At 33.7% G+C, this 27,587-nt stretch overlaps 1 protein-coding gene across 4 annotated transcripts in view; it reads left to right on the top strand.

Annotated features, from left to right (window-relative positions):
- The window catches only part of Fhos (Formin homology 2 domain containing), a 205,566-nt gene that overhangs the window by 136,612 nt on the left and 41,367 nt on the right, over positions 1–27,587 (top strand). For all 4 annotated transcript variants that reach the window (XM_086914731.1, XM_086914732.1, XM_086914734.1 and 1 more), the window contains 3 exons: positions 4,533–4,591; positions 19,879–19,946; positions 24,003–24,108. In XM_086914731.1, the coding sequence (XP_086770857.1) occupies positions 4,533–4,591; positions 19,879–19,946; positions 24,003–24,108 (233 nt within the window). The remainder of the gene's footprint in view (positions 1–4,532; positions 4,592–19,878; positions 19,947–24,002; positions 24,109–27,587) is intronic.

Here is a 27,587-nt window from a genome sequence, read left to right on the forward strand (position 1 = left end):
GGAGGGGGTTCCAAGAGTGGAGATAGTCGCGATGAGAGAAGAAATTTGAGAACGAGTTGCGTGCGGAGGGCGAGGATCGTTTGGGTTTAAGACGCGGGGCGAGTGGAGCGAGAAATGGAGCAATTAGTATATGGATTTTTATGCCTGTGGGAAGTTCTCTTTTGTTAGGGTTAATGTAAGATGTTAATTCTGTTTGTGTTAAGCGAAGATACTGTTTTCGATATATTGTAAAATGAAACTCGTATTTCTAGTTTACGATTCTAAATTATTTTTTTTTTATTGTCAATCATTTGGTTTTTGAAAAATAAATGAATTCTTTGGGATAAATGTTATGTATAGTTTGATTTGATAGATTAATTAATTTGATTTCTGGATATTGGATTTGGAAACGGTTAAGGAAGAGAAGATTCGTGTCGTTAATAATCGTTATTATTGATCGGATAATAATTATAGCGAGGATCCAATCTAGTTGTCAGATTTGACAGATTGCCATTATTTTCAAGTGAAACTTGAACAGTTTGAATTTAAATGAAATTCAGATCGTGATCGCACTTAGGCTCTTCGATTATGCTCAAACTTCAAAGACTAACGTGAACGAAGACGGACGTGGTGAAGTTTTAGCAAGGAAATTCTCGAGATACGTTCCTTTAGAAAGGATATTTGATAGAGTTTCGAGGAAAATGAAGCAGTTAGTGAGATTGTTTGTAAATTGGGAACATCTTTATTCAGAGAGTATTTAAGGATCTTTGTTTGGAAAACAATGTTATTCACGAAAAAAAAAAATTAATAAATTAATTGTTTTTCCGGACTAATGATCAATACTTGATTCACAACAAAAATTTATCGAAAAAGATAAAAATTTTTTTAAAAATAATCGATTGCCTCAATACAAAAAGACAAAAGAACAAGACAATATTTGAACAAACAAGAACCGAGATGTCTTGTTCCGTGTGTTATTTGTATAAGATCTTGAATCGCTTGCCTCTCCAAAAAGCTATTGAGCTGAGTCTGAAATCATTGAAAGATCAGCATTTATATTTGCACATTCGTTTCCTAGTATAATTACGAAAAGGCAGCGTTTTATTCAAAAAGGATGAATATTTGTTTTGAAACAAAAATTTATGATACTCAGAATTTTATTTGTTTAATCCCTCCATATTATAATAAATTATACGTATATAATAATATATATAATAATAAAAAGCAGATATGTCTAAAAAAATTACATTTACATTTAAAAATTTTTAAATTTCAAATATATATATATCAAAAATATACTTTTTCACAAATCAGGTAATATTATAAAAAAATATATTTATAAACTTAGATTCCAAGATTTGTTTTCTCAAGAAAGAAATAAAAAAAGAAATCAAATTGATAACACTATATTACCGTAATAATTCATCTCATTTTTATCAATTGTTTCAACGATAATACGCAAGATAAAACTGTAATCAAAAAAAGTATTTCCAAATCTTGGGAGAGAGAAATCTTACTCCGTTTATATTCCGCGAAACCACCGCTAAATTCAATCCAATTCCATCCCCCTACGTGTCTTTCGAATAACTTTCGAAACTTCCATTCTCCTATTCTCGCGAGATTGAGATTCTACTTTCCACGAGTGCACATACGAGACTCGTCCGTCTCTTGTCGGCCAATTACCGTGGAACAATACACGGGCAATTACGCGAGCAAAGATTGAATACAATGCGAGGAAAGGAACGAAACTTATATTCACGTGGAAAACATAGACGACCATGTCGAAGAATGACGTAGTAGGAGGGGTCAAACGACTTCGACATTGAACTTGGCCCCGTGCCGGAAAGTTTTTAATTTATTCGGCCACCACCGCCGCCCCCTCGTGCGATTCTTAAGAGAATCGTGGAGGAGAGTCGTTCCACGGCTTCTTTTCTCCCTCGATTCACAGGGAAATACGTTTGTTTACGATATGAAGAGGAACCATGGAGCCAGGGATGGAAAGTTTTGCTCCTCGACGCGGATATGATCCGGCGGGGATGGTTGCTTGAAAGTTGGCGAGATTTTTCACGATCCAGCCGATTCTGTAATGTGCTGCGATCCTGTTAACTTCGTAATTCAATATTATTTAATGCTCGATCGAGAAGTGAAGCGATGAACGGAGAGGAAGTGTTTTGAAATTTTGATGAAATTTTAATATTATTTAGGAAATGAAGTAATAGATTATACTCGATATAAATTTTTGAATCTTCTTGGTAACGATGAATTGATTCGATATCCAGTAATATTGTTATGAATGAATTAGTATTATCTTTTTATCGATGTAAGATTAATTTAATTGATGGCTTGAAATTTATTTAACGGATTCGAATCGTAGATATGCCAAAAATCTTATTGCAGTAGATGCGAGTGTTTCCAAGATGTAGGAATATTGGAATTTGAAATTTGGAAATTCTATAGGTATTACAGGAGATATTCACAGTGACTGGAGGTATCAAAGGAACGAGAGGTATTTAGCATGTATGGAAATTCTATCAATATGAATGGTATTTAGGATATGCCCAGACTCTGGGAATATTTTATAATAACTTTGTGAAAGTGAATATTTTAAGGGTGGTGCAAAAGAATGGCTATTACTTACTATTAAAAATTTCAGTCAAAATCACAGTATAATTCAAAGTTTTATAGATATTAAAATTCACCAAGTTTTCAAATTTTGGAGATTCAAAGATTTTTAATACAAGTTTCTAGAATCAGCTGTTGAATAATACGTAGACGAGCTATTTCTCAAGAATCCAAGGCCAGAGTATCATGATACTCGAGATTCATAAACTATTTCGAAAATTGAGGAGCTTCAGAAACCTCAATATCTTGGATTTAATTGAAATAATCACCTCTATTTGAATCCTTGAAGAAGAATTTTAAAACTGATATTTAACAACTTTTCTAACAAGTTTTAAAAAAATATATTTGATTACTTCTTTTCAACAAACTTTAGCGTTATAACAAATATTATATTTAAAAAGCAACAACTCATTGACTTGTATACGCGTGTATCCCTCTCTGATATTTTCCTCGATACACTTTTTTATATTACAAATTTCACTGTTCATTTTCCATATTCACCATTCGAGATGTCCTACATCCGCAATAAGTAGCAAATATCCCATACGTTAATTAAGAGAAACGGAGAAGAAACAAAACTTTCTCGAATTTCCTTCGATGTAGCCACACTTCAATTCCTACTCCTACGCCTTACCTCCACACCATTACTTTTCACTCTATCCAAACGCTCTCAACCCTCTTCCCAGAATCTCGAGGGTCCCGTCCGCGTACGGTTTATACGGTGCAACGTTAGAAAAAGCGATTTCTCATCGCCGCTTGAAATTTTCATGAAGGCAATCCGCACAATTGCGCTTAATCGCGGATCGATCTCTGCGCACAACCGCAAGCAAGCAACCGTTCCACGAACACAGCGAACATCGGTATTTGCACACGACCAGATCGCTCCGTGTCTCGTCTACGTGTTTAGCTTGTGGGAAAAGCAAAACGCGTAATCGCGCTCCGTCTCGCTCGTTTAACGAGCGGAAACATTATTAACGCGCGCGTACGTAGCCGACTTTTTCCCCTTTTTCTCTTTTTTCCTTGCCCCGGATGTATTTGACGCCGCCATTCCGTGTCCTCTTCTCTCTCTCTCTCTCTCTGTCTGCAGCAACGTCCACACGTCCTCCCGCGCCCACTCTTCTCCCTCTTTCTTCTCCACCTTCTTCTTCACCTCTGAAACCCATTGTACACTCGGTCGCCGTAGTTTCTCAGGGACGAGTGGCGTGGGAAGGTTCGCAGGGCCTTAAAGTTCGCTAGCCAAGGTGCACGAGGCAGATTCTGAACTCTAGAGCCACTCTAACCTAATTCGACGCGCGGCCGTTGCGCAAGCGTTCACGCAGGCCCAATTAAGTAATTAGCTGTGGTGGCTCGATTAATTCGTGGCCACGATTAATTGGGATCCATGGGTCCATAGTAAGATATAATTACACGTGCGAATTATTTCTCTCTCTTTTTTTTTTCCTTTTCTAACGCGGGATCCCTAACGCGGATGCTTAACCTAGTTTTTGGCGGGGCGTTATATCGACGAGATTATGGATAGAGAGCGGTAGTTTCGATTTTGGATTACGATGCGTGGAAGGTTTTGGTAACGATAATTCTTGTACGAAAATGTTATCTGTTTATATGATATCATTGAGTATATAATAGCTTTACTGTGTGTCGAGTAATATTTAGGTTAGTTATTGGTATTGGAATTGTTCTGGTTATAGATTGTAGTACAATTTTAATGTGAAGGAAATAAAAATTAACAGATTTTGTTTATGGAAAAGTGATTGAAAATTATTAGATTTTTTTTAATTGTTCCTTGTTTAAGCTTTTTAAAACTAGTTTCTAAATTTAAATTTAAACAATGCTTGTGTAATAAATACTTCGAACGTTTATACTACGACAGTTTCCCGCCAATTTCGCGCGACTCAATCATTGATATCGTTCTCTCTTTTCCTCTGTTACAGCCGAAAGAACTCGATCGTTCTCAGGACACAGCTGTCCGTGAGGGTGCACACCATCATAGGTGAGTATATTGGATGCTTGATTCGAATCTAACCACGAGCTCCCACGATCTACTTGAACGGATCATCCAATTCACGACGATTCCATCGACCTCTAACCAACATCGTTGGGTCAAATCTTGCTCCACTTCTCGGTTTCGATGATCGATAAAGAATCGTTAGTCACGTAACGAATATATCGTTGAATCAGCTTACATTGGTTTGAATTTCGATATAATTGGTGTGAATCATCGATATAATAATAATCGAATGCGAAAGATTAAATGTATCGTTAAGAGGTTTACGATATTAATTCAATTTGTTTGGAAATTGGAGAAGATCAGATAACTATTCATGCGTATAAATTGCACGATAAAATATTTTATTACGATGTGTTATTCATTTTTGATAAGGTTGTTTCAAAGATTTCTTTCTACGAATATGAAAAAGTCTTGGATAAATAATAGAAATCATTTTTTCTATCGATTATTAAAAAAATAATAATAATTTAATAGACTTCTAGTAAATTTTAGTTACGTAAAAAATTATCCACGTTTCGTTTAATTTATATACGCGATTTCAAATTGTCGAACATCGACTTTATATCACAACAGATACGTAGAATTAGATAATACTAGGTATTAATAATTCTAAAGGGAACGGGGTAATATCTAGCAGCGAATCCATTATAAATTAGAAACATAACTGTAACATTAACTGCATTATCATCGTATTTCTGGAAGCCATTTTCCCCTCGCTTGAAACGAGCTAATTAAAGGTTACAGTATTAAATAACAACGGATAAGCATTACTCATTTCAGCGTGTTGAATATTTGCCGAAAAACAATACGTAATATTGCAAACGTGTTGTGTGCACGGCATTTACAAATGAATTTTAGTTATCGCAAGTGCGATTATTAATAGAAACATTTCATCCTCTCTTGTTAAATGATCGAATTACGCGTTTCTTTAAATTTTCCCGCGTTAATTATCGCTTCCACGAAGGATGCATAAATCAATTTTCGGGGAGGGAGAAAAAAAGAAGAAGAAAAAGAAAGAGTTCCCCTGAGTGCCTCTCGAAGAAAGATTTAATGTGATTCGAGATAATTTTTTTTTTTTTCTTTTTTTTTTTCCCTATGAAAACGTCGCACGAAGTAATGACCGGTGTATAAAGTGCAGAACAGTGTAACAACGACAAAAATCGGCCTAGGGATTCGCTAGAGAGCACCGAGCTATTAATCACCGTGACAGGTGATGGTTAACCGCGCAATGTCCAATAAAAATCCGCTGACCACGGAATCTTTTTTCATCTCGCAGCCTGGATGCAAATTCGCAACGTTTAATTGCGTGAAAGTAATGATCGTTTACGAGAGAATATTTTTCGTATTTCGTGGTTAATAAAGTTTCCGTCGATACGTGTATTTTTTATCTTCTTGTTGGAGGATAAGAACACAGGATGTATTCGTGAGCATAATGTTACATAATATAGTAAATATTTTGGAATTGATATGATAAATCTAGTCGATGTTAACGATCGTTAGATCTAGATTAATTAGTTTTCTTATTATATTCACAGTTTGAATATTTTTGTTCACACTTTTGGAATATTGTATCGTTCAATGTTAACAATTTTTGGATATATATTATTCAATTTTAATTAAATTTAATGTAATGTATAATGCATAATGTTTCGAAAAATTGAATTTATGTATTCATGAATTCAGTTTTTTAAAAAATTAATTGCTACTTTGTTCTTTAAACAAATTTAAATAATACGTATTTATGATTCTACTTATTAAAATTCACGTGCAAAATGTGCAAAATTAGACAAACTGTGTATATATATATATGAGAGATCTGTTCAAGATATTCAAGCAAGTATTTCCTCTAATTAATTAGAGATTTGAGCTAATTACTACGCTTGATATCGCACAATTATCCAAATCAAAGCTTCCAAGTATAAACTATATCCCGTATGCGACATTTCTCCAATAAATATAATTAGATTCATTATAGGGTGAATGAATGTGTCATTATCAATAAATCATTCGGTTCAAGTAAAGCTAACTGCAATACTAATGAAACGTCAAGATACGTCATTCAAGAAGATATAACTTATTCTTGGTTCAAAATAGAATTCTTTCTTAATCTATTTAATTTATTTTTTTATTAAATTCTCTTTAAGGGTAATCAAAATTATTTGTTTTATTATATTTAATATTTCATCTCTAAAATAGAATAGATTATAATAATACGAGATTATACATCATACAAAATTAAATTAATAGTAATTATTAAATTTAAAAAGAAAATAATTTAAATTAATTTAATTTAGAAGCCTCTTTATCTTCTTGAAACAATTGTCTGAAATTCTTTAGGAATTTTAATAGAATGTAGATTCTAGGCAAACTAAACGCAATTTAATGCTGCCTGAATTAATTAAATTCTATTCAAGAATAAATATTTTTAAATTATTTTTTTCATTATTAGAACATTTTTTAACCACTCGATATCAATTCCATTATTTTTCTTCAAAACGAGAAAAAAAAAAAAAGAAAAAAGAACACCAAATCCTCCAATCACATGAAGATCCAAAAATCCAATTTATCCTTTTTTCTTTTTATCATTACAAAGGAATAATTACAAGCGAACAAAGCCTTCATTTTTCTCGATTCTTACTACACAACCGCAAGAAAGTCGCCGAAGGTCGACTATTCAAGAATACCCTATTCGTAACGTAATTGGAAAAGCGATTACGCTTAGCCGACCTCGCCGAAATTACCAATTTCATCGAGCAATTAACATGCTCGAAACATTTCCACGAGAGGGACAGTATTTTTGCGGTTTTCTGCTCGTAATTATCCGCGAACCGTCGCTCTTCGTCGTCTTCGTCGTTAGGAACTGGTCGTGAAAACGGGTGAAAAGCGTCCTCGACGCTGGAGGCGGTCGGTCGGCCCCCCGGTTAAATCATAATATTACCCAGGAAAATTGAATCGTACGGCACGCGGCGAGATTTCCCGCTAAAATCTCCGTGAAAATGGCGGTCTTCGACGAAAACCGTGTCGCCTTTTTCTGGCGCGAGGAGAAAGAGATGGCGCTAGGCGATCGATGAGGGACGAAAGAGATATCTTATTTTGTCAATTTCGAGGAAAAGACAGGGGGAGTGGTTGAAATTCGACGAGGAGAAAATGTAATAAATGATCGGTTGTTAGGACGCCGCCTGTTGAAGCGCGTGATTTCAACGAGATCGAGAGGGATTTCGTGGATATTGAAATATTAATTATTTTGGATGATATGCATGCAATGGGGGTATTTGGAGTATTGATTGTTTGGTCCATGTTTGATATAATTTTTCGCGTGATAAATTGTAAGCCTGGAGAAGATTAATCTTGAATGAAATAATTTTTCAAATTTGTAATGCTCGATTTGATGTGATTTTTCTGTAAATGTTGCGTTAGAAAGATTAAGGAACGCTCGGTAAATGGAAGAATAGTTTTGCTTTCTATTAAATGAAAATGAAATATGAAAGTTTGTGTAGTCATTTTTCATATCTGATTTATGGTAGATATATTTTGTCATTTGATTTATTGCAGAACTACAGATCAGATATTTTGAAATAGTATTTATTTTAAAACATATCAAGTGAATTTCATGACTTAAAAAAATTAAATTTATAAATCAATTATTAGAAAATAAAGAAAGTTTTATTGCCTTTTAAATTTTACAATTTATATGTTTTAAATTTAATCAGATATAAAATTTAAGGCAATTAATAGTAGTTCCAATTAGTTAGTATTTCAATTTATAATCAATATATCTGAATTTTGAAATTATATATTTATAATTTCACATAATTTATAATAAAAATCTAACCTATCTACAGTAAATCATTCGCAAATTAATAGTAAACATTAAAAATAAATTATTCTGAATTTAAATTGAAAATAAACCAAAGCAATATATATATATTTAATTGATATTGATTATTAATCTTTATTAAATTCGCTCTAATTGAGAATATTTCGATTATTTAAATACATCTAGATATAATCGATATTTCAACTTCATACCTTCCAATTATTGATTCTCGTAGATTTTCGTAAGAATTATTTTATCATTATCGGTAAATCATTCACTTTGTGATCTTTCATTCTCATTTCACGTTATTCAATTATAAAACATTTGAAACTGAGAATCTTCCTTATTGCAATGTATATTTATATTGTACATCGGTATTCTTACAACACAAAGACAGTTAATTAAAATAACGAAATGTTTCACAAACGAACGTCGTGATCTCGTAATTCATTAAACGAAATTCGGTTAAACATATTCTAGTTTCTTTTGAAAGGCGACATGCACAATAGCCGCCTTTCCTTGTTATTTTTTAATGAGCAAAGATTTGTTGAAAAATAGGTCTATTTCTCAATATATTCCATTCTGATCTGTTGATAAAAAGTTGCAATGGAAATTTTATCGCGACCCCTTGTTATTTCAGCCGACAGCGTGACTACGTTGCCTGTAGTACTGTAGCACATTGTATTGCCTTCTATGTATTTGTACAAGTGTAACTGATCCTAAAGAAGTGTAATCGTGATTGTCCTCATATTTTAATCTGTTGTTGCATCGTCTGCATCGTGAAATTTAAACCTATTTTGTATTAAATGTTTGAATCAACCAGTTTGTTATTACATTTTTCCTCGAATCGAAGCCATCTTGAATCTTCATAATTTTATATTAAGAATAGGTTATGGAGATTTATCATTTTCCCCCTGTATTTATTTAAAAAAAAGCTTTCAAATTTTATTCAAATTGTGGTTTGAAAATGGATTTTTTTTATTATTTAATATTATATATTTACCGTTGGAAATGTATTTTGATTTCTAGTAATCGCAAATTTAAAGAATGAAATTCGATCATTTACAAATCTTTTAATTTCATTATCAAATTATCATTAGTACCAGTAACTTTTCAGAAAATGATTTATTTCGATCAATTTTTTTCCCCCTCGAATCCAAATTATATGTTGGAGAATATTAAGAAGAAACACATTAATATGTAATAAGATTTGACAAGATTTTGATTTTTTAAATTTGCACTTATTAGAAAAAATACATTCAGAAACTTTTATTTCCAAACAATAAGTGATTGAAAAATATTAAATTTTCTTAAAAATATCGACGTATCACACGAATATTTTCTTTGTCAATTCTTTATTACAGTAACGATAGTTCACGCGTAAAGAATGTTAATTCATTTTTAAATCACAACGCGTTTTTAAAAAAAATTCTTTTTTTCTCAAACAAAACGGTAATTAAATGGACGATAAAACGTGTGATTTCTTGCCACGTGCAGTTTGTTATTAAGCTTGAAATCGGTCGTCAGACTACCTCTAATTACATGCGTTTGATGGAGGTGACGAGTAATTAAAAGTGATTAAACTGTTGTCTAGAATATCGTCAACGTGATGAATGTACAAGTTCTTGTAAATTGTACTGCAGCATTTGTCGCCTAATGAAAAGAAACTTCTCGTATTTTGAATTCAGTGTGAATGATACAATGGTGTACAATTTTAACAGGGAATTTCCAAAAATCTTCTTTTAACTTATCATTATATTATAGTATTATTAAAATTAAAATTGATGAATTGAAATGTCTGCTCTTATTCTATTTTCTTATTTTACGATAATAGTCATTAATTCTGTGAGAATGATATTTTGGATTATTGTGAATGTTGCATAGAAGGATCGAATTGAGATATGATAAAATATGATAGATAATGAACATGGAGTGAAGAAGAAGAATATTTGTTCTATAATTCTTCTGAACAATTCATCTATTTTAATTGATTTTATATTTTAAAGAAAAATTTTAGTTAAAATGACAAAGTATTGATTAATATTATTTCAAACCTAGAAAAAATAATAATACTTATGCATTTTTCGAGTAATTGTTTCTTAATTATTAATCATTTAAATATTTAATTAATTATTTCTTTCTTCGATTGAAAAATTTGTTCTAATATTAATCTTTATCATTTTGCATGATTTTCAAAGATTTTAACACTAGATTAGGAGATTATGATGAATTTATTTTACTAATATCATACTAAACTGTTTAAGTTTTATTACAATAATTCGATTTTGATTCAATAATTTACAACAATTAATTTTTCTAATTCTTTTAAAACAATATTACAGTTTAAAATTATCGAAAAGAGCATATAAAATAAATAATTCATCGAATTTCCTCGAATCAAGTACAATCATTACATCAAACAAATAAAATCATTCTGAAACACGAAATAAAATTAATCGATCGGGGCGAAAAACCGAATTCTCAATTCCCTATCCGGGAACAAAAGAAAAAGGAATAGTTCAATTATCGTATTATAATTCGATCCTTTAATTTCGTCGGTAAACCAGTCGATGCAACGATGGAAAATGAGTGGGGGACGTCGGTCGCGGGAAACGCTAACTAACCGCAACCACGGTTTCGAGTTTGGCAAATCGAACGAGACGAAATTCACGGTTGTCTGGCCGTTCGCAGAATTCACCTGCGGGCCGTAGCCGTTCATTGAACCCTGCGAAGGTGGTGGAGGAGAGATGATCGAAGGTCCAGAATAAGCGGGAGTGAGGAAAAAAGAGGACGCGAAAGGGCGGTGCGGAAGCCGGCGTGTACCGTGCCGTTTTACATATTTTAACGGTGCTTCGTGTACTTTGGGCAAAACCTGCCGGGCCCTTTCGCTTATTCTCGATATTTCGTCGTTTCCTGACCGCATCTATATTTCAACGGGACCACAGCCTGTCCATCCTCGGTCGAGCAACCGGCTACGATTAACGCGGGATTATTAAAGCGACGTGAAATTAATGGAATCTGGCGATTTGTTTTAATTGCTAATGCCGATAATATGATGAATCGACATCGATGATTTATCGTGTAAGGTAATGTGAATCTCTTAAAGGAATTCATCCGTTTATCAATAGAAATTTCTTCGTGTTTGAATATATATATATTTCATAATAAAATAAGTGTAAAGGAATTAATTAGAGAGTTAAAATAAATCATCTTCTGTATGCCAGAGATATGAATGTATTATTCTTTCTTTGGGTAAAGATATAGAATGAAATATGGTCTATAATTTATAAATATTCCAATTCGAGTTTGTTTAAAGTTAGTTTATTTAGAATTGGAAAGTTTAGGATGAATTTAGGTTCTCGCAAGATTGTTTTAATTTATCCTAAAATATGTATTTCGTTTCTTTTGCAGATAACTTCTTCGATAATGGAAGAATTTGTTTTCTACTTTGTAAAAAAATTTCCTTAAATATTTAAATTTCACTCTTGTCGCAAAAAAAAAAAAAAAAAAAAAAAAAGAAGTAATTTGTATCCAATTGAGAACGCGCGTTTCTTCTTTCACACGTTTCAGATTCAATTTTCTACCATTCCAGTTTTTTTTTATACTTTCCATAATTACAGGACAAATATTTTTTCACGCAAAATTACATACAAATTTCTTCTTCTCTAGGCAATAAATTCGAGGGCATTCTTCTTTCTCTTCTTAATTCGTTGCGCAAAAAACAATCGGTCCAGCCGTCATCGATCGACGAGCGAACAAAATGGCCTCGCGTAATGATTTGCTCGTTTTAATTTCGCCCTGGAGCGACGCCAGTTCCGCTTGTAAAATTTTCAATCCCGTTATTAGTAATTCGCTCGTTAATAATCTCGTTCTCTGCGACCTCATCGACAAGGCCACGGGATTTCGCGTTTCGTTCGACGAAATTCGTGATCGTTTCCTCGAATCAAAGTCCAAATCGTATCTATTTCGAATCTTCCATCGTGTAAAAATGTTCTAATTAATCTTTAAAATAAAGACTCGTGTGATATAGCCACAAAAATCTTCATAAAACTTACACGAGTTCAACAATTTATGTTATTGAAATTAGAGATAATAATAAGATTTATTTAACATTTTATTAGCAAAATGTTAATAATTTCGAGAAATTAAATCTTGAAGTTTTAATGTATCCCCCCCCCTCCCCCTTTTTTATATATATATAGAATGTTCAGAATTTAATGTTCTATCTTATTGTAAAAATTATCCTTAGACGAAATTGTGTTTGAAAAATTGTAGAATGAATTTATTCCTCCTACGTATGTACAAATTTTCATTAAATTTAGAATTTTCCAATTAAATAAATTTAATCAACAACAAATGATAACTTGCATGGCAGATATTCAAGTGGATGGATTAATCGGGAATTCGATAAAAACCAATTGCATTGAATGTGACAGCAGTTAATATATAATATTATAATTATTATTACGATGAGGAGAAATTTCGATCGTTTAGAAAGTTAGAGGGATATTAGCGGCGTGTTTTTATAAAAAGCGTAGATTCCTCATTGGATATTACGATAATGTAATTTTAATATCGTTATAATCGCCTAAATGAATTGTATAAGTGAAGGTTTCTATAGGTTTGCCGTTAATTTCGGTAGTTATAAAAATTGTCGATCTCGAGCGGAGATTACAGTAATCAGCGGCAATTAATGCAAGAACAGGAAAAGATTTCGTGCAGAAAACGCTTCCAATGCAAACTATGGTTGGCACGCATCACGTGACACGTGGAATTGGATTTCGTATATCCTCAGCAACTATGATCTAATTTGTTCGACGATAAACTGAACTCCATCCTTAATATTTTCTTGGTATTCTCTTTGAAATTCTTCTCAATTAACGTGATAAATTACAATTTCTTTTTTTCTTAATATGCTCTTGAAATTTTTTATTCTGCATTTATGGCATTACTTAGCTTTGAAAATACATGAATATCCAAAAAATATATATCCAAAAATTGTATAAAAAAGAAGAAATATTATATTCATTAAATAGATTAAATCAAATGTAACATGGAATATATTTAATTATTTGTCTATTTCTTCATCTACTTATCAATGAGAAAAAATATATATATATCATTTTTTTAAAAGAAACACATTACCAGTAATTAAATGCTATTAATTTATTGACTATTTTTGAAGAGTGCCAGAAAGTTAATAGCCATGAACTAAATTTAAAATTAATTTTTCAGTAATTAGAAATCGTGTATTAAATTTCTCATTATATCAAAAAAAAATATTTTCATAATTTTCCCCATTTTTCCCCTTAACGGCGTCTCAGAAAAATTGATCGATTAACCAATTCACAATTCAACTTTCACAATTCCTTGTCATTTCGATCGCTCGTTCGATATTTTAATTCTTCAACTTTTAAACACTCGAAGTTGAATTTATCTTTGAAATTAATACGTTCCTTGTATTCATTCGATTAATTAAAAACTCGCGTAGCACAATTATGGAGTTGGTAACTGGTCGTTTACGCGTGCAACGAGCATGCTCAAGATCATGCCAAGCGTAACGACATCTCGCGCGATTTTCCCGCCACTTGTGAAATCTTTCATCTTAAAAGCAACAACTGCAACACTTGTCTGAAAAATATTTCCTTTTCTTTTTCTTTTTTTTTTTTTTTTTCATGGATGTTCGATATATTTCGTCTCATGAAAATTGTCCAATTAAAAGTCACGTTTTTTCTTTAACGCGAGAAAACAATTTTGCCCTGTCATGATTGAATTGTGAGGCAAAATTTTAATAAAATCGTGTACGATATTTTTCATCGCGTTGTTTTATATGCGAAAACAAATTTTAACAAGTTTGGAAAGAGTCTGTTTTTACTTAAGATACTTGTATAGTTTGCGAATGATAAATCTCTCGCTATAGTTTATAGCAATTGATATAACTTGGTTGGAGCAATATTTTTATCTATTTATCAACAAGAAAAATACAGATTACGGATACAGATTGTTAAAATAGGGCACAAGAATGAAACGACACGTTAGTATTGATAATGTATGCATACTATTCTTATACCATAATTAATTACACAACGTTCACACTCATATTTTTTACCTTGTCAAAACAAAAGCCGTTTTGATTTGCATACGAAAAATACTACTTAACCAAAGGATTAACTATCGCAATATAGAGAAATATCCATAAGTAATTATAGCTAATGCCTCATTCAATGACTCACTTTGATTTCTCTTTTTAGCAATAGTGCATAATAGAGAAATAATATCACGAACGTTATTGCTTTGCGTCATAAATCGAATACGTATCGTCAAAAATCTTCGCTCAAGGCTATACTCCAGAAACATTCGTTTCATTCTATCTCCTTAAACCATTATTAAAAGCAACGAGTAACAAGAAAAATGATCAACAATACGATAATTGCAAAATAATAAATACGAAACGACCAATTAAACGACGAAAGAAAAAGATGTTCGATTTCACTCACAATTACCTATCCAACAACATCGAATAAAATCACAAAGATGGCAAAGACCATAACGATTATCCCAGACCCATCTCCAAGGACGTTCTCGCTTTCTCGATTTTTGGTGTCGTAACCACGCATCTCGGCCACATCCTATCGTAAAGAGGCTCAATGATAGAGGATCCCCACGAGGAGTTGCAACGCGTTGTTACGAGCCAGTGAGCTTGCTCAACTGGCGAAGGAGGAACAGAGAGAGGGATCATGCGCGAATAGGATAAAAAGAGAGAGGCTTCTGCTTATATGGTCACTGATTACGAAGGGGCCAAGGGCCCCAGGGCCTTGGGACCGCTATTCTTAGAAGATGTTGGGCCTCCTACCTCTCTTTCTCGACCTCTTTGCTTCCTTATCTTTCTTCTTCTTCTTCTTTCTTCTTCTTCTTCTTATTCTTCTTCTTATACGTCTGGCCCCCTCTCGCTCGATTCCGACTCTTTCGTCTCGTGTACGGCCCCTACAGCGATTCCTAATTACCTGTGCCTCGCATACGTCCTTCTCTTTTTCGCTCGTCTACCCTCCTCTCCTCCCAGGCCTCCAACAGCCGGCATGCATAATGCATTTAAAGATCGCGTGATAGCGACTGATTATGCGGTCGCGCGGGCCTCCTTTTCCGCGAAAAGAGTCGCGAATTTGGATCCTCAGACCGTGACTCGACCGTGGAACAAGGGCGTGGTCGTGCGAAATAAAGAAACAGACAGGCCATGATATGAACCGCATGAATGAAAATGATATTTTTGTTTTTTTCTTCTTCCTCTTCTTCTTCTTCTTCTTCTTCTTCTTCTTTCGTGAACGAGAATGGTGGTGTGGATGTTTTCATTCGAAGATATTGTGGATCCAGTTTGCAGTCTCGTTTGTCTTACGTTGAACGTAAGGGTGGCGAAAAATAAAATTCGATAAACAGAATAATATGGAATAATGATATAGGGGATGAATGGTATGAAAATTTAACGAGATAATTTATGCAAGGAAGTTAGGAATGATTCTAGTTACCAGTAGTATATTAAATGACGATTTAATTTCAATTGAGATTACATTATTCTCGCTTTGATGGATGTAATACTAATGAATTAACTTCTTTTGTTCGTGACGTTTTCCTTGGGGGCTTGTGATCTATTATAACTTTCATCTGTTTTTAGAATGACAGTACACATTAGGTTAAAAGTATGATTGATTGTAACTAGAGTCATCAAGTAGTGGAAAAATCGATAGATTATGTTTAGGTTTTAAATTTTGTTTAAAGAAAATTGCTCGATATATGTGCGGAATAGGCAATCTAACACAATCATCCTTACTTCGATGATTATTTTCGTCGTTTGATTTATCAGAGTTTCTTCTTTATCGTAGATTATATCTTTATTATGACATCGAAACAAATCGATCAATCATACGTTTTGTATTTAATAAAAAAATAGAGTCTTAACCTAATCCTTTATTTGTCTCTTGATATTCAATAGCATTGCAAACTATTTCGAATCATTGGAACCAAACTGAAATCTATTGAAATCTATCATCTTCCTCTGGAATCAAACCAGAATCCAAAGAGCATCCATTTTCGACGAATACTCCTCGATATTTCCACGAAGCAGAAATACCCGTTTCTGAATATGCAAATTGACACATTTGTCAAGAAACGTTCGAGATGTTCGCGTGTTAACCCGTGCCGGCACTTCTTCTTCCTCAATAGATATCCACTTCCCGTTATTTCCTCAGGTTTTAGCAAAAATTGGAAGGAATCTATACGGTCCACAACGCATTGTGTATCTATGTACATACCACTAACGTTCCTATTGGTAATTCGTGGAAAATTAGTGGAAAGATAGCTGGATAGCTGATAAATTTTCAAGCTTGAAATCCTTGGACGAAGAGCGACTGCGCTTGTGTCCTTGCGAATTTGCGAAATTGCGTGGAATCGTGAGTATGGAAATTAGCTCAATTGCACGACCGGCTCGAGTTTCATAAAAATCCGGCAAGGTTCGCGGTTTGCGTTCCCCTGTTCCTTTTGCACGCCAATTTCCATTCGACGTCTTTTTCTCCTCGCTTTTTGTCACTCCACGGCGCATTCCATTGACGATTTTATTTAATCGAGAGCGAACGAGACGATGGAAAATATCGTATTATTTACGAGTGGAGGATCACGAATAATGAAACATTTTTAAAGAAAGTTATATTTTCATAACAATATTTTATAACAAAATTACATATATATTTTAATTCTTATTATCATCGATTGGAATTATTAGTGAAAACATTTGTACAGGAAGATATTCATACTTTTATATATATCTTTACAAAATTTTTTCATTTCTCTTTAACCTCTCCCAATTTCTTGAATTGTGTTTAAAGAAGATAGAAAAATCTTAACCTCTTGCTCAATTAAACCCCGTTAAAATAACCCTGTGCCGATTACAATCGCCATTACATCACTGTCTCCAAACATGCTATCCACGCCTCGCAATTGTTCAACGCAAACAGTCTGCTACCACTTACCCCGAACATAATGGAATGGTCAACGCGTTGGGGACGAAATTATTCGCCCATTGACACCGATACCAGCCAATTATCAACATTCATGCTGTTCGATAGGGCGTGCATCCGAGTGTACGCCCGAAACCAGTGCAATCACTGTACCAAGGGGATGGAGGATCCGGGGATTGAAATTGCTGTCGACAATATTCCTTCCCTTATTCCTTATACCAGGATAAATAAACAATAATAAATCAATCGCGATGCTAACAAAAAAAAAATAAAATGATCTCGTAAACGATCGAGTTGGTATGCCTCGTAAATCTTGAATCGTATCTTCCCCTTCAACTTTTCATTTTGTACGTACACTTCTCGCTCTTCTACCCCCATTTCTTTTATTTATTCTTTTAGTATTTATTCTTTTTTTTTCCATATGTATGTATGTGTATATATATATTTCTCTCTCGTTCGCTCTCGTGTGAATTTTTAGCAAGCTGGAAAATCTCGACAGGCGACCAACCAGCCTCGGGAAATTGAATTTAGTGCACCGCTGGTGAAATGGAATTCAATTATTAGTAATACGGCCGGGCCACGATTGAAAAAGAATGATAGAGTCCCCGAAAGAGCGGGAAATGGCGATGAGGGGATGAGGGTGGATAATAGGGATGGAAAACGGTGAATGCGAAGCGACGAAAATTCGTCGTGTAAAATTAATCGCGGACTTAATTACTGGTTTTCCTCTAATTAACCCCGATAAATGATTTCAACCGAGAGGAAAGACTCATTCAGTCCCACGATATCATTCGGACCTTTTCTTAACTCTTTTCGTTTTCATTCTTCTGATGCGTTCGCAGCGTCGCGTAGAGTTACGATCGCACGTAAAAATTTAATTTCTTCTTTTTAATTTAATATTCGACGTTGTATTTGGAGACAATTATTTTACAGATCTTTGTATGGTTGAAGGGTTATCTTGGAACGATGTTAACGTGGAAATTTAATATGAATAGTTATCTGCCATAATTATGATTGTGAAACTTCGCCAACTGCATCGACTGCATTTGAGAATTAATTATCCTTCGAGGATAACTTTTGAATGCTCTCAAATACCTTGATATTGCAATCATTGACAATCAATCTCGTTATAATTTTCAAAGTGGATTAAAATTAATGAAACTATCGCAAGTTAATTGGGTGTAATTCGGCTGAATTAATATTTTTCTTTTCTCGTTGGTGATTAATACGTTTGTGTGTAACAAGAACTTTGAACTTGAAAAACGTAATTCGATATCATTAAAAAGAAGAAAAAAAAATGGAAAAGTTGGAACGATTCAGATGATCCGATGATCAGGAATTACAATTATTTCTTTTTTTTTTATTCCGTTTCGTTCGATTTTACGAAAGAAGAAAATGGAGAGGATTTGGAAAATGAGAATACAAAGAGGGGGAGAGAAACACGTTCATCCCAGAAATGATTTAATCGGACGTGAAGAGAAGTTGATAATTAACGAGTCCCTACGGCGCGTCGACAATGCTTAACGTTGGAAACAAAAGCTCTCCCGGTGTACCTAGCTGTTCCTGATCTTCCTACGCTAAACGAACTTCCGGGTGGCTTGTTCGCTTTTGCGCGCGCCTTCAGCGCGAACCATCGACCACTTTGGAGGGACCGTTAGAGCGTAAGCAGCTGTAGACAATTTCCTTATCTAATTCAAAAAAAAAAAAAAAAAAAAAAAAAGAATCGTATTCATTATAAGGAAAATAAAAATTTGTGACGGAAGAATAACATTTCTCTATATCATTTATGCGAAATGGAAAAGTGTTTGTTTTAATTCGAAATAGAAAATAAATTTTATTAATTAACGATAAATATAATACGATACGATGATTGTTATTTTTTTTTAGCGAAGATGTTTTGAAAAAAATTCTATTTCATAAAAAAAGAATAAATATCTCTTTCTAAATTTGTATATTTCAAGCTTCCTTCTTAAAAGCTTTACATCTTTATTCTTCCAATGACTTAAATTAATGAAAAACAAATATATAGATAATAACCGAGACACTTTGTTCGTCCAGTTTATTCTCAATTTAATCCATCCCACCACGAAACGGTTAATTAAATTCACTGAATTACACGTTCCTTATCTTATTTCAACTTTTCTTTTCCCCCCTCTCCTCTCAAATTGTAAATCTCCCAAATAAGAATGAATTTCTCACTCGAATTATTTTAAACGGTCGGTCCCCTTGTGCGATTCACGGCACAAATCTTCCACAATATCATCTCCATAAGCGAAAGGAAAAAAAAAAAAAAAGAAAAAAGAAAAAGAGAAAGAGAGAAAGAGAGAGAGATACGAAACCGTTCGCTGAATAAGGAGACCGACTGACCGACTCCCGCCCCAACAATACGTCCCTAACGTCCGAGGTATCATTATAATAAATGGTTGCGTGTTACTTGTCTGTTTCAGAAAAATTGCTGAACAGCGAGGGCCGCGAGCTGCGACGAGCTCTCTTCTCCCTCAAGCAGATCTTTCAGGTGGGTATACAATCCGCGGGACCTCGATCGGGAAGGGAGGAGGGAGACAGGTTTCGAAACAACGTGGAAAGGAAGCGAGAGAGTGATAGGAAGGGCATCGCAAACAGTCGTTGGGAGCGGAAGGGGGGGGAGGAGGAAAGAGACAGTGGGGTAGAAAAAGATGAAACTAGGGGAGGGGAAGGACGCAGACAGAGGCTATTTTTACGAGAAGCTACTCGCTCGACGAGTAAATATTTGCATGGCGGTTTGAGCGAGTGCATTCTCTCCTTCCTTCTCTTTCCCCTCCCCCTCGTGACCTCATCTCTTCCGCTCCCTTTCTATCCTTCCTATCTCGACAACTCGATGCCCTTTGTCTCTGCAAATTCGTTATTCCTTGGTGTGGAACACGCACACGCCGCATTCCAAGATACTTTTCTTTTCTTTTTTTTTTTTTTTTTTTTTTTTCCACCCTCGAACATTCACGTCTCTTCTAATACGTTAATACGTGCAAACACGTTATTTTTTTGAAGGGGAAGATTTTTTTTCTTTTTTCCTTCTTCTTTTTCTTCTTCTCGCGGGGCGAGAAATATTTTTAAGATTCTCGATTCTTCGTGTTTACGTTGATTCGCTGGAATTTAGATCGTGTACGGTATTTTTGTTTTAATACCGTTTATTGATGTGATTTGGTTCAAGCGTTTAATTAGAGGGGATTTCGTGTGGATGATTTATCGAGATTTCATTTATCGTGTATGAAACGATCCATGATGTAAGTAATAAATTATGATCGGATTTGTTTGGAAAATAAAATGAAAGGGAACGAATTTTTTTGTTTAGTATAATATAGGTGTATGAATGAATTTTTTCCTTTAAAGGAAAATTGAATTTTTATGTACACAGGAATAATAGTATAATAGAGGAGAGAATGATTTTACATGAAAAAAAAAGAAAATAAAATGAAATAAAATTTTTCCATTCCAGAAATTCATTTTCACTTAAAATTATACCTTGTATTCAGAACAGAATCATAAATGATATTTATTCTGAAGGCAATAATAATTAGATTAATTAAACGAATCAAATTTTATGTAATTAAATTTTAATAAAATCAATCAAATTTATTAATCAAATATTCCCTTATATCGATTAAAATTTTTATATAATCATTTTTTATTTACATCATTTAAATTAATAAATCCCTTTTGTATTTGTTATATTTAAAATTTTTCTGATTTATTAAAGAATTCTCTCCAAAAAAAAAAAAAAAAGAAAATCTATGATCACAATATTATTAGATCGTTGAATTTCAAATATAAGAAAAGAAATTTAATTAACGATGTTAAATCGATTGTAATGGAAGAGTTAACTTGGCCATTGTACTTTGCGAAACGAATTGAATCCTGAATTCGTTCATTTTTGAACGTGGATTGTTTCAACTTTCACGACTTCTTCCGTTTCCGGAATAAGAAGGGCAAACTGGACCCTGGCTGAGCGTGTTTATTCGAGTCGTACTTTTCTTAACTCTGTTCGCCGTAATTAAATCTCGTAATTAGCCGAGCGGGAAAGGAATTTTTCTTCGTGGCTGCAAGTTAGAAGGTTGTTCGTTAAAAGAAATTCCATTACACCGGAAGCTATCATTCTTCCCTCGTAAATGATGGATGAGTTTATTGTTAAATTATATTAGAATCGTGATGAATGGAGCGGATGTCAAACGTTTGGATAGCGGATAAGATGTTATTAAGCGTATTATTGCGACTGTTTTATCGATTTATACGTAGAGCCTAATATTGTTAAGTTTTCGTGTGCTTTTTTTTTTTTTAATTTATAATGCAACACAATAGGACTAATAATAAAAATTTTTTATTATCGATATCGCGAATATCCATGATATAACGTTATTAATTAACAAACTAGTCGCCCATTTCATATGTGTCAATAATATTATGCTTTATTGATATTAATTTCATCGAAATATTATATAACGACAATGGCGATCAGTAATGTTACGCACGTGTTAAATTCTAAATTTATCATTAAAATTATCGGGAAGAATGTTACATTATATCGTTGAGTGACAAATATACGTTAATGATCGAAAATAAATCGTGTTGTAAACTGTCAAATGCATAATAATCTGTAATATCAGTTCGTTTAATTGCTGATTCATTGCATTTACAATAGAAAAACCGTAATAAACGTATTAATTGTACTAAATAACGCAATCAACTGTGCATCGTGCAATCTTTTCAATCTAATTCAAAACTAGGAAAGTAATATTGATCTTGTAAATGGAAAAAATACTTAAAAAAAAATCTTATATTTCTGTTCTTTTTTTTTTTTTTTCACATCAAATATAAAGACAAAGTTACACACACGATTCTTCTTAGTAGTCAGAATCACCCATTTCTACGAATCTGCTGCGGATAAAAACGCAACAATCCTTCAAACAAAAAGATTTCACGCTCCTCCCCCCAAAATTTCACAATTAAATCGAGGGCAAACGGTGTCTTCCTTTCGGCCAGATTTCGCGAAACAAAGGCGAACGTTTAATTAGACAATAGGATTGCCACATCGTAGAGATAAATCGTCGCAGTGGATGGCTGACACGGAGGAGGGGGGGAGGGGGCGTCTAAAAACAATCCTCGAACTCTTCCCCCGAACAATATCTTATCGTTTCAATTATCAGACCGACGAAATTAATTACAATGCTCCACCGAGACAGGCTCTTCCCCTTCCCCGTCGAACGAGATCTTCACGGATTTATCCGTTGAAATCGCCGCGGCAACCTTCAATTTCGTTTCTTAATCTCGGCTAATCGTCTGCGCGCGTTCGATGGACGCGAACTTTCGTCGGTCGAGGCTCTGAAACGTGGCCAAGAACGTGGCAGAGATCCGAGATGATCTGCGAGGCAAACGTTGACCGACGAGTTTAATCAAACTCGTTGATTGATTTCCCATTATATCCGCGACTTGCCGCCTCCAGCGGCATAATTGACTCCATTTTATACACTCGATTGTGCTATCTGATTTGTTTAGATGGATAAATTGTGCTTAATAGTCATTCCGTTATCGGTGAACTTGATTTCCTTTTTTGCTGAATTTTAAACGTGATTAAGTATGATAGGATTTAATGTCTGGGTGATAAGTAAGACGAATAATGAACGTTTAGATAATCGTGGAATTATAAAGGAGTATGATTAACACGAATAAATTTGTTTTTTTTTATATTTATGGTATATAAATTTTTATTAAAAGTTATTTAAATTAATATTGAAGATAAGTAATAAATGATTTTGAATTTTTTAAAAATTTCGAGGCAAACGTTCCTCTTTTCCATTTATTTATGCGCTTATTATTACTATTCTTTATTTCTTTCTTGTAATGAAAGTAATGAAAGTAGTTTAAGCTTTAATCTTTTAAATAAATAATTCTTTCGTATGTATGTACTTTTCATTAATTAAAACTAAATAAAGTTATACCGAGTTTATAAAACTATCTTTTTAAAGTATACAGGAAAAGAAACACGAGTTAATTAGACGTTGAATTTAATTAAGAGAGAAAAAACAAGTAGCCCTCTATTTTTCCATCAAGACGTTATAAAGTGATATTATCGTACAACATTTTATTAAAAAAAAATGTTTAATATATTCAACTATTTCTCGTTTATTCGTATATATTTTTTTAATAAACGGATAGAATCAACAAATATCAGATATCAAAAAATAATTAAAAAAATCTCTCGTTTATTAATTAAAAATTCGTACAGAATCGTATCGTTTCGAAATGTTTCGAAAATTCGTTTCGAGACGCGAGCGGCAATGACACGGCAATAGTCGATTCAAAACACGTATGTTATGTATATTACGTATGTATATTAAGAAAGTCATTGAAACTCGTGTCGCTCAATACGACAATATTATTCTCTATTCCGTCGTAGAAGGTGGATCGAGTCGTGAGGCCGTCTCTAGAATTTTTCAAAAGAGAGGCGATAAATTCAGCCAAATCGATCGATTAGGAATTTCGTTTCAGATTGAATAAATTGGTCATACTTACGTACTAACCATAAACTTTGATTTTGCAGGAGGACAAGGACCTGGTGCACGAGTTCGTGCAAAATGATGGGCTTGCTTGCCTCATCAAGGTTGGAAGCGAGGCTGACCAGAATTACCAAAATTATATACTACGAGGTGAGTATCCTGACAATTTGTCGATAAATTTGCAACGTGTTTTTCCGCACAATGTAGCTTAGGCTTCTAATAGCGTATGGAAGTTGTTTCGAATGTATCATCCAACCTATATTTTTCGACTCGACCACAGTCATAAATATTTACGAGGCAAAAAAGAGATTATTTTTAGAAATTTTTCGAAGCTCATCTCCTCTTATAATTATTCTATTGAGATGTATTCTTTTTTGTGTAAAATTAGAGATACCTCATAAATATTATTTGATATTTATTAGCTATAAATTTTGATATTTTACTATTCTGGTATAAATATTATTAAAATTATTAGAAATCTTTCGCAACTAAAATGAATTAATATATATTGGCTATTTGAATGATTTCTTTGTAAAGAGTCTTTTTTTACCGTCTCCTTAGAAATCTTTCTTCCGTTTATAGATATATTATCTCGATAGAAACGTGGATTATACAATTTAGAATTATTATCTGTAAATAAATTTCCATATTTATATATAACTAAATATTATTCAAACTTTTTCTAAAAGGTAAAAAAAACTTGACAAATTCCAATATATATATATATAATGATTTGAATCGAATTAACTCGACAAGTCGACTTCTACTCTTCTAAATCTCTCCCCGTATAATTTATTAAATTTTTCTCTCTAGTTTTTTTTTTTTAAATGGGTTATAGAATAGGCTTATTCTTATAAATTTTAAACGGTCAAAATTTCCATTTTCTGCGCAACTACTAAATCTCAACGACATCATTTAATTTCCATTGAAAGGATCACTCTTGCGAGTCATAATAACAAGTATTCCCCATATCCAAGATTTCTCACTAAATACGAAAGCTCTCATAAAGCAGTGATAAGATAATACCCAGGTAACGCAGCTAACCTAACGAGCTGACATCAACGGATCCGCAAAACCGAGTTTCAGACAAGCGACAACGTCGTCTCCTTTCATCATCTCCACCTCGTCTTCGAGCCTCTTGTCCGAGGACGCGTGTTCTCGCGTAATATGCGTCTGATATATTCTTAGCTCGAGGTTAAACACGAAGATAATTTTCTTGATGTTGGATTGAATATTTTATCGCATTCGATTCTATATCATAATACGATATTATTTGATAGCCAATGAACGCGCGTATCTCCACAATAAAATTATTACACGTGATTCTATTCGTAATGATTAGGAATTAGGAAAATAATAATCTCAATTCTTCCAGTGTGATCGAGAAACATTGTACAATAACACGTTGCATAATCACAATCACGAAATTGATCAATTTACAAAAGAGAATCTAAATAAAAAATTTTGCCTCGATGCATAAGGAGATTAAACACGAAACGATAAGAACGTTTCTAATCACAAAACATTACTCCATTTCCTCCTGAAGATTACCAACATAACACGTTGTTGTTGGACAGCACAAGGCTTCGTCTCATTCGTCTCATCTTCATTTATGTGTTAATCCCACACTCTTCAAGAATCGTCTTAAATTATCCAACTCTCGAGATTTAGCCTCAAGTCGTGACCAAAAATAAATAATATTTCGGTAAGAAACGACAGACAGGCGTCGATCTGTCCGACAATGTGGAGCGAGGAATTACGCCGTTACCCTATCCTGTTTACAAAAGTATCTGCACGCGGGTTCGCCTGCGAAACCGCGACGCGTAGCAGATTATGAATGCACCCTTTGATCATGTTTCGAGTGCTCGTTGCGGCGCAGGCCGGCTCGAGTGCTTCGTAAACCTCCACGTCGGACGAACAACGTCGCGGGAAGGCCAATTCCGCGTCAGCTCGCTGCTCGGCCCACTTGTGCCCTCCTCGCTCTTTTCCCGGCTTCGATAACGAACCGCCTCTCGTCTTCGATCCCCGCCAGGACTTGTAGAGTGCATTTTATACCGAACGAGTCCTCCGGGAGTCTTCGAGAGATCTTCGAGGCGAAACTGAAACTTGCGCTGCCAGAAGATACTGCTCGCGCGGGAATGATGCTTTTTCTCGGTAAGCTGTACTCTTTTTTCTCTCTCTCTCTCTCTCTCTCTCTCTTGGGGAACTGTAGCCACTGATGATAGTGACGATGAAATTGAAGGGGAGAGGGAGAGAAAAAAAAGATTCGATTATGGAAAAGTGGGAGAAGTTGCAATTGAGTTTGTTTACCGATATTTGGTTTCGATGTTGAGAGATCTTGTTTGGAAAATTCATCTACAATCGGATGCAATTATTTTTTATTTCTGATTCTGGAGATTCTTCTTTAACTTAAGATAGTTTTCATTCGTCATATTTCATTCTTTCATCGTTGCTATAGAATTTCCATAGATTTTATGATTGAAATTGAGCAAAGATGGTTTTTATCATCTCTCTTTCTGGTCGTATTTTATCGCAATGCTATAATAAAATCTAGCCTCTTCCAAATTCTTCTAAATTTAATCAAGATCCGATTGTTTTCAGCAATAAGGAAGATAGCGAGAGAAGAAAGAGGGAAATGATGGTTCGGTAGTCGTTTAACCGAGTCAATTAAGATTAAACGAGTGATGAGCCCACCAAAGCCCTTTGGATAAGTGGCAGATAAACGTAATTCGTAAAACAATTCGGCAGTTAAGTTTATCACGCTTTGAAACGAGGCCTCGTTTTGCCGTGTCGACGAAACAGGAGAGTCGGTGAGGCAATGTTAAATGTCTAATTTAAAGGATAGAGGACTCATTGCGTGTTCCTTATCTCCAAGTAAACAGGAAATTTATTACGAGCAAGCTGGAACGAACATCCAATCTTCTAATCCAAGCTTGCTCGTTGAACGCGAATGCTATATAAACCGACATTTTAGCATGTCGATCTACAATATTTTACTACGTTATTGGCTCGTTAAAATCTCTGACAGTTTCAGTTTACCAGTATCTAATGGTAACTTTGATAAGACTTTGATAACTTTGATATATTCGATTCCATAATCACTCTTCCTCATACGTTGAGTTCTGTGTTATCGAATTCTGAAAATTCGAATTAATATCATTGAAATTTTTCAGTAGAATCATTTGAAGAAGCTAAATTTATAAACTGTTATAGTTTAAAAAAGATTTTGTGATTAAATTATCTGATAATAAGTATTGTTAGTGAACTATAAGTTTTTATGCAGTTAGAATTTGTTTAAATATTTGTGAAATATCCTAAATTATATAAAATATATGCATACGAGTAATTTTTTCTTCTGTATCTTATGTAAAATATTAATATAGAACAACAAAAAAAACATGTATATATTTATTTTTATGTATTTATTATATTTTGTTCTATATAAATTTCAATTAAATTTAATTTAAGTCTGCATATATTTTAGATCATCGTAATAAATCCATTACAATCACGTAAAATCACAAACTAAATTTTGATTTTTGATGTAAAAAAACGTGAGGAGAAAGTAGAAATTTTGTTACGAAAACCCACTCAGAAAATAGAGGAAACCATCTCATTGAAAACGCTTT

The sequence above is a fragment of the Apis florea genome, unplaced genomic scaffold (genome assembly GCF_048593485.1).
Source record: "Apis florea isolate Af1SG1 unplaced genomic scaffold, ASM4859348v1 contig_3731_pilon, whole genome shotgun sequence".
NCBI lineage: Eukaryota > Metazoa > Arthropoda > Insecta > Hymenoptera > Apidae > Apis > Apis florea.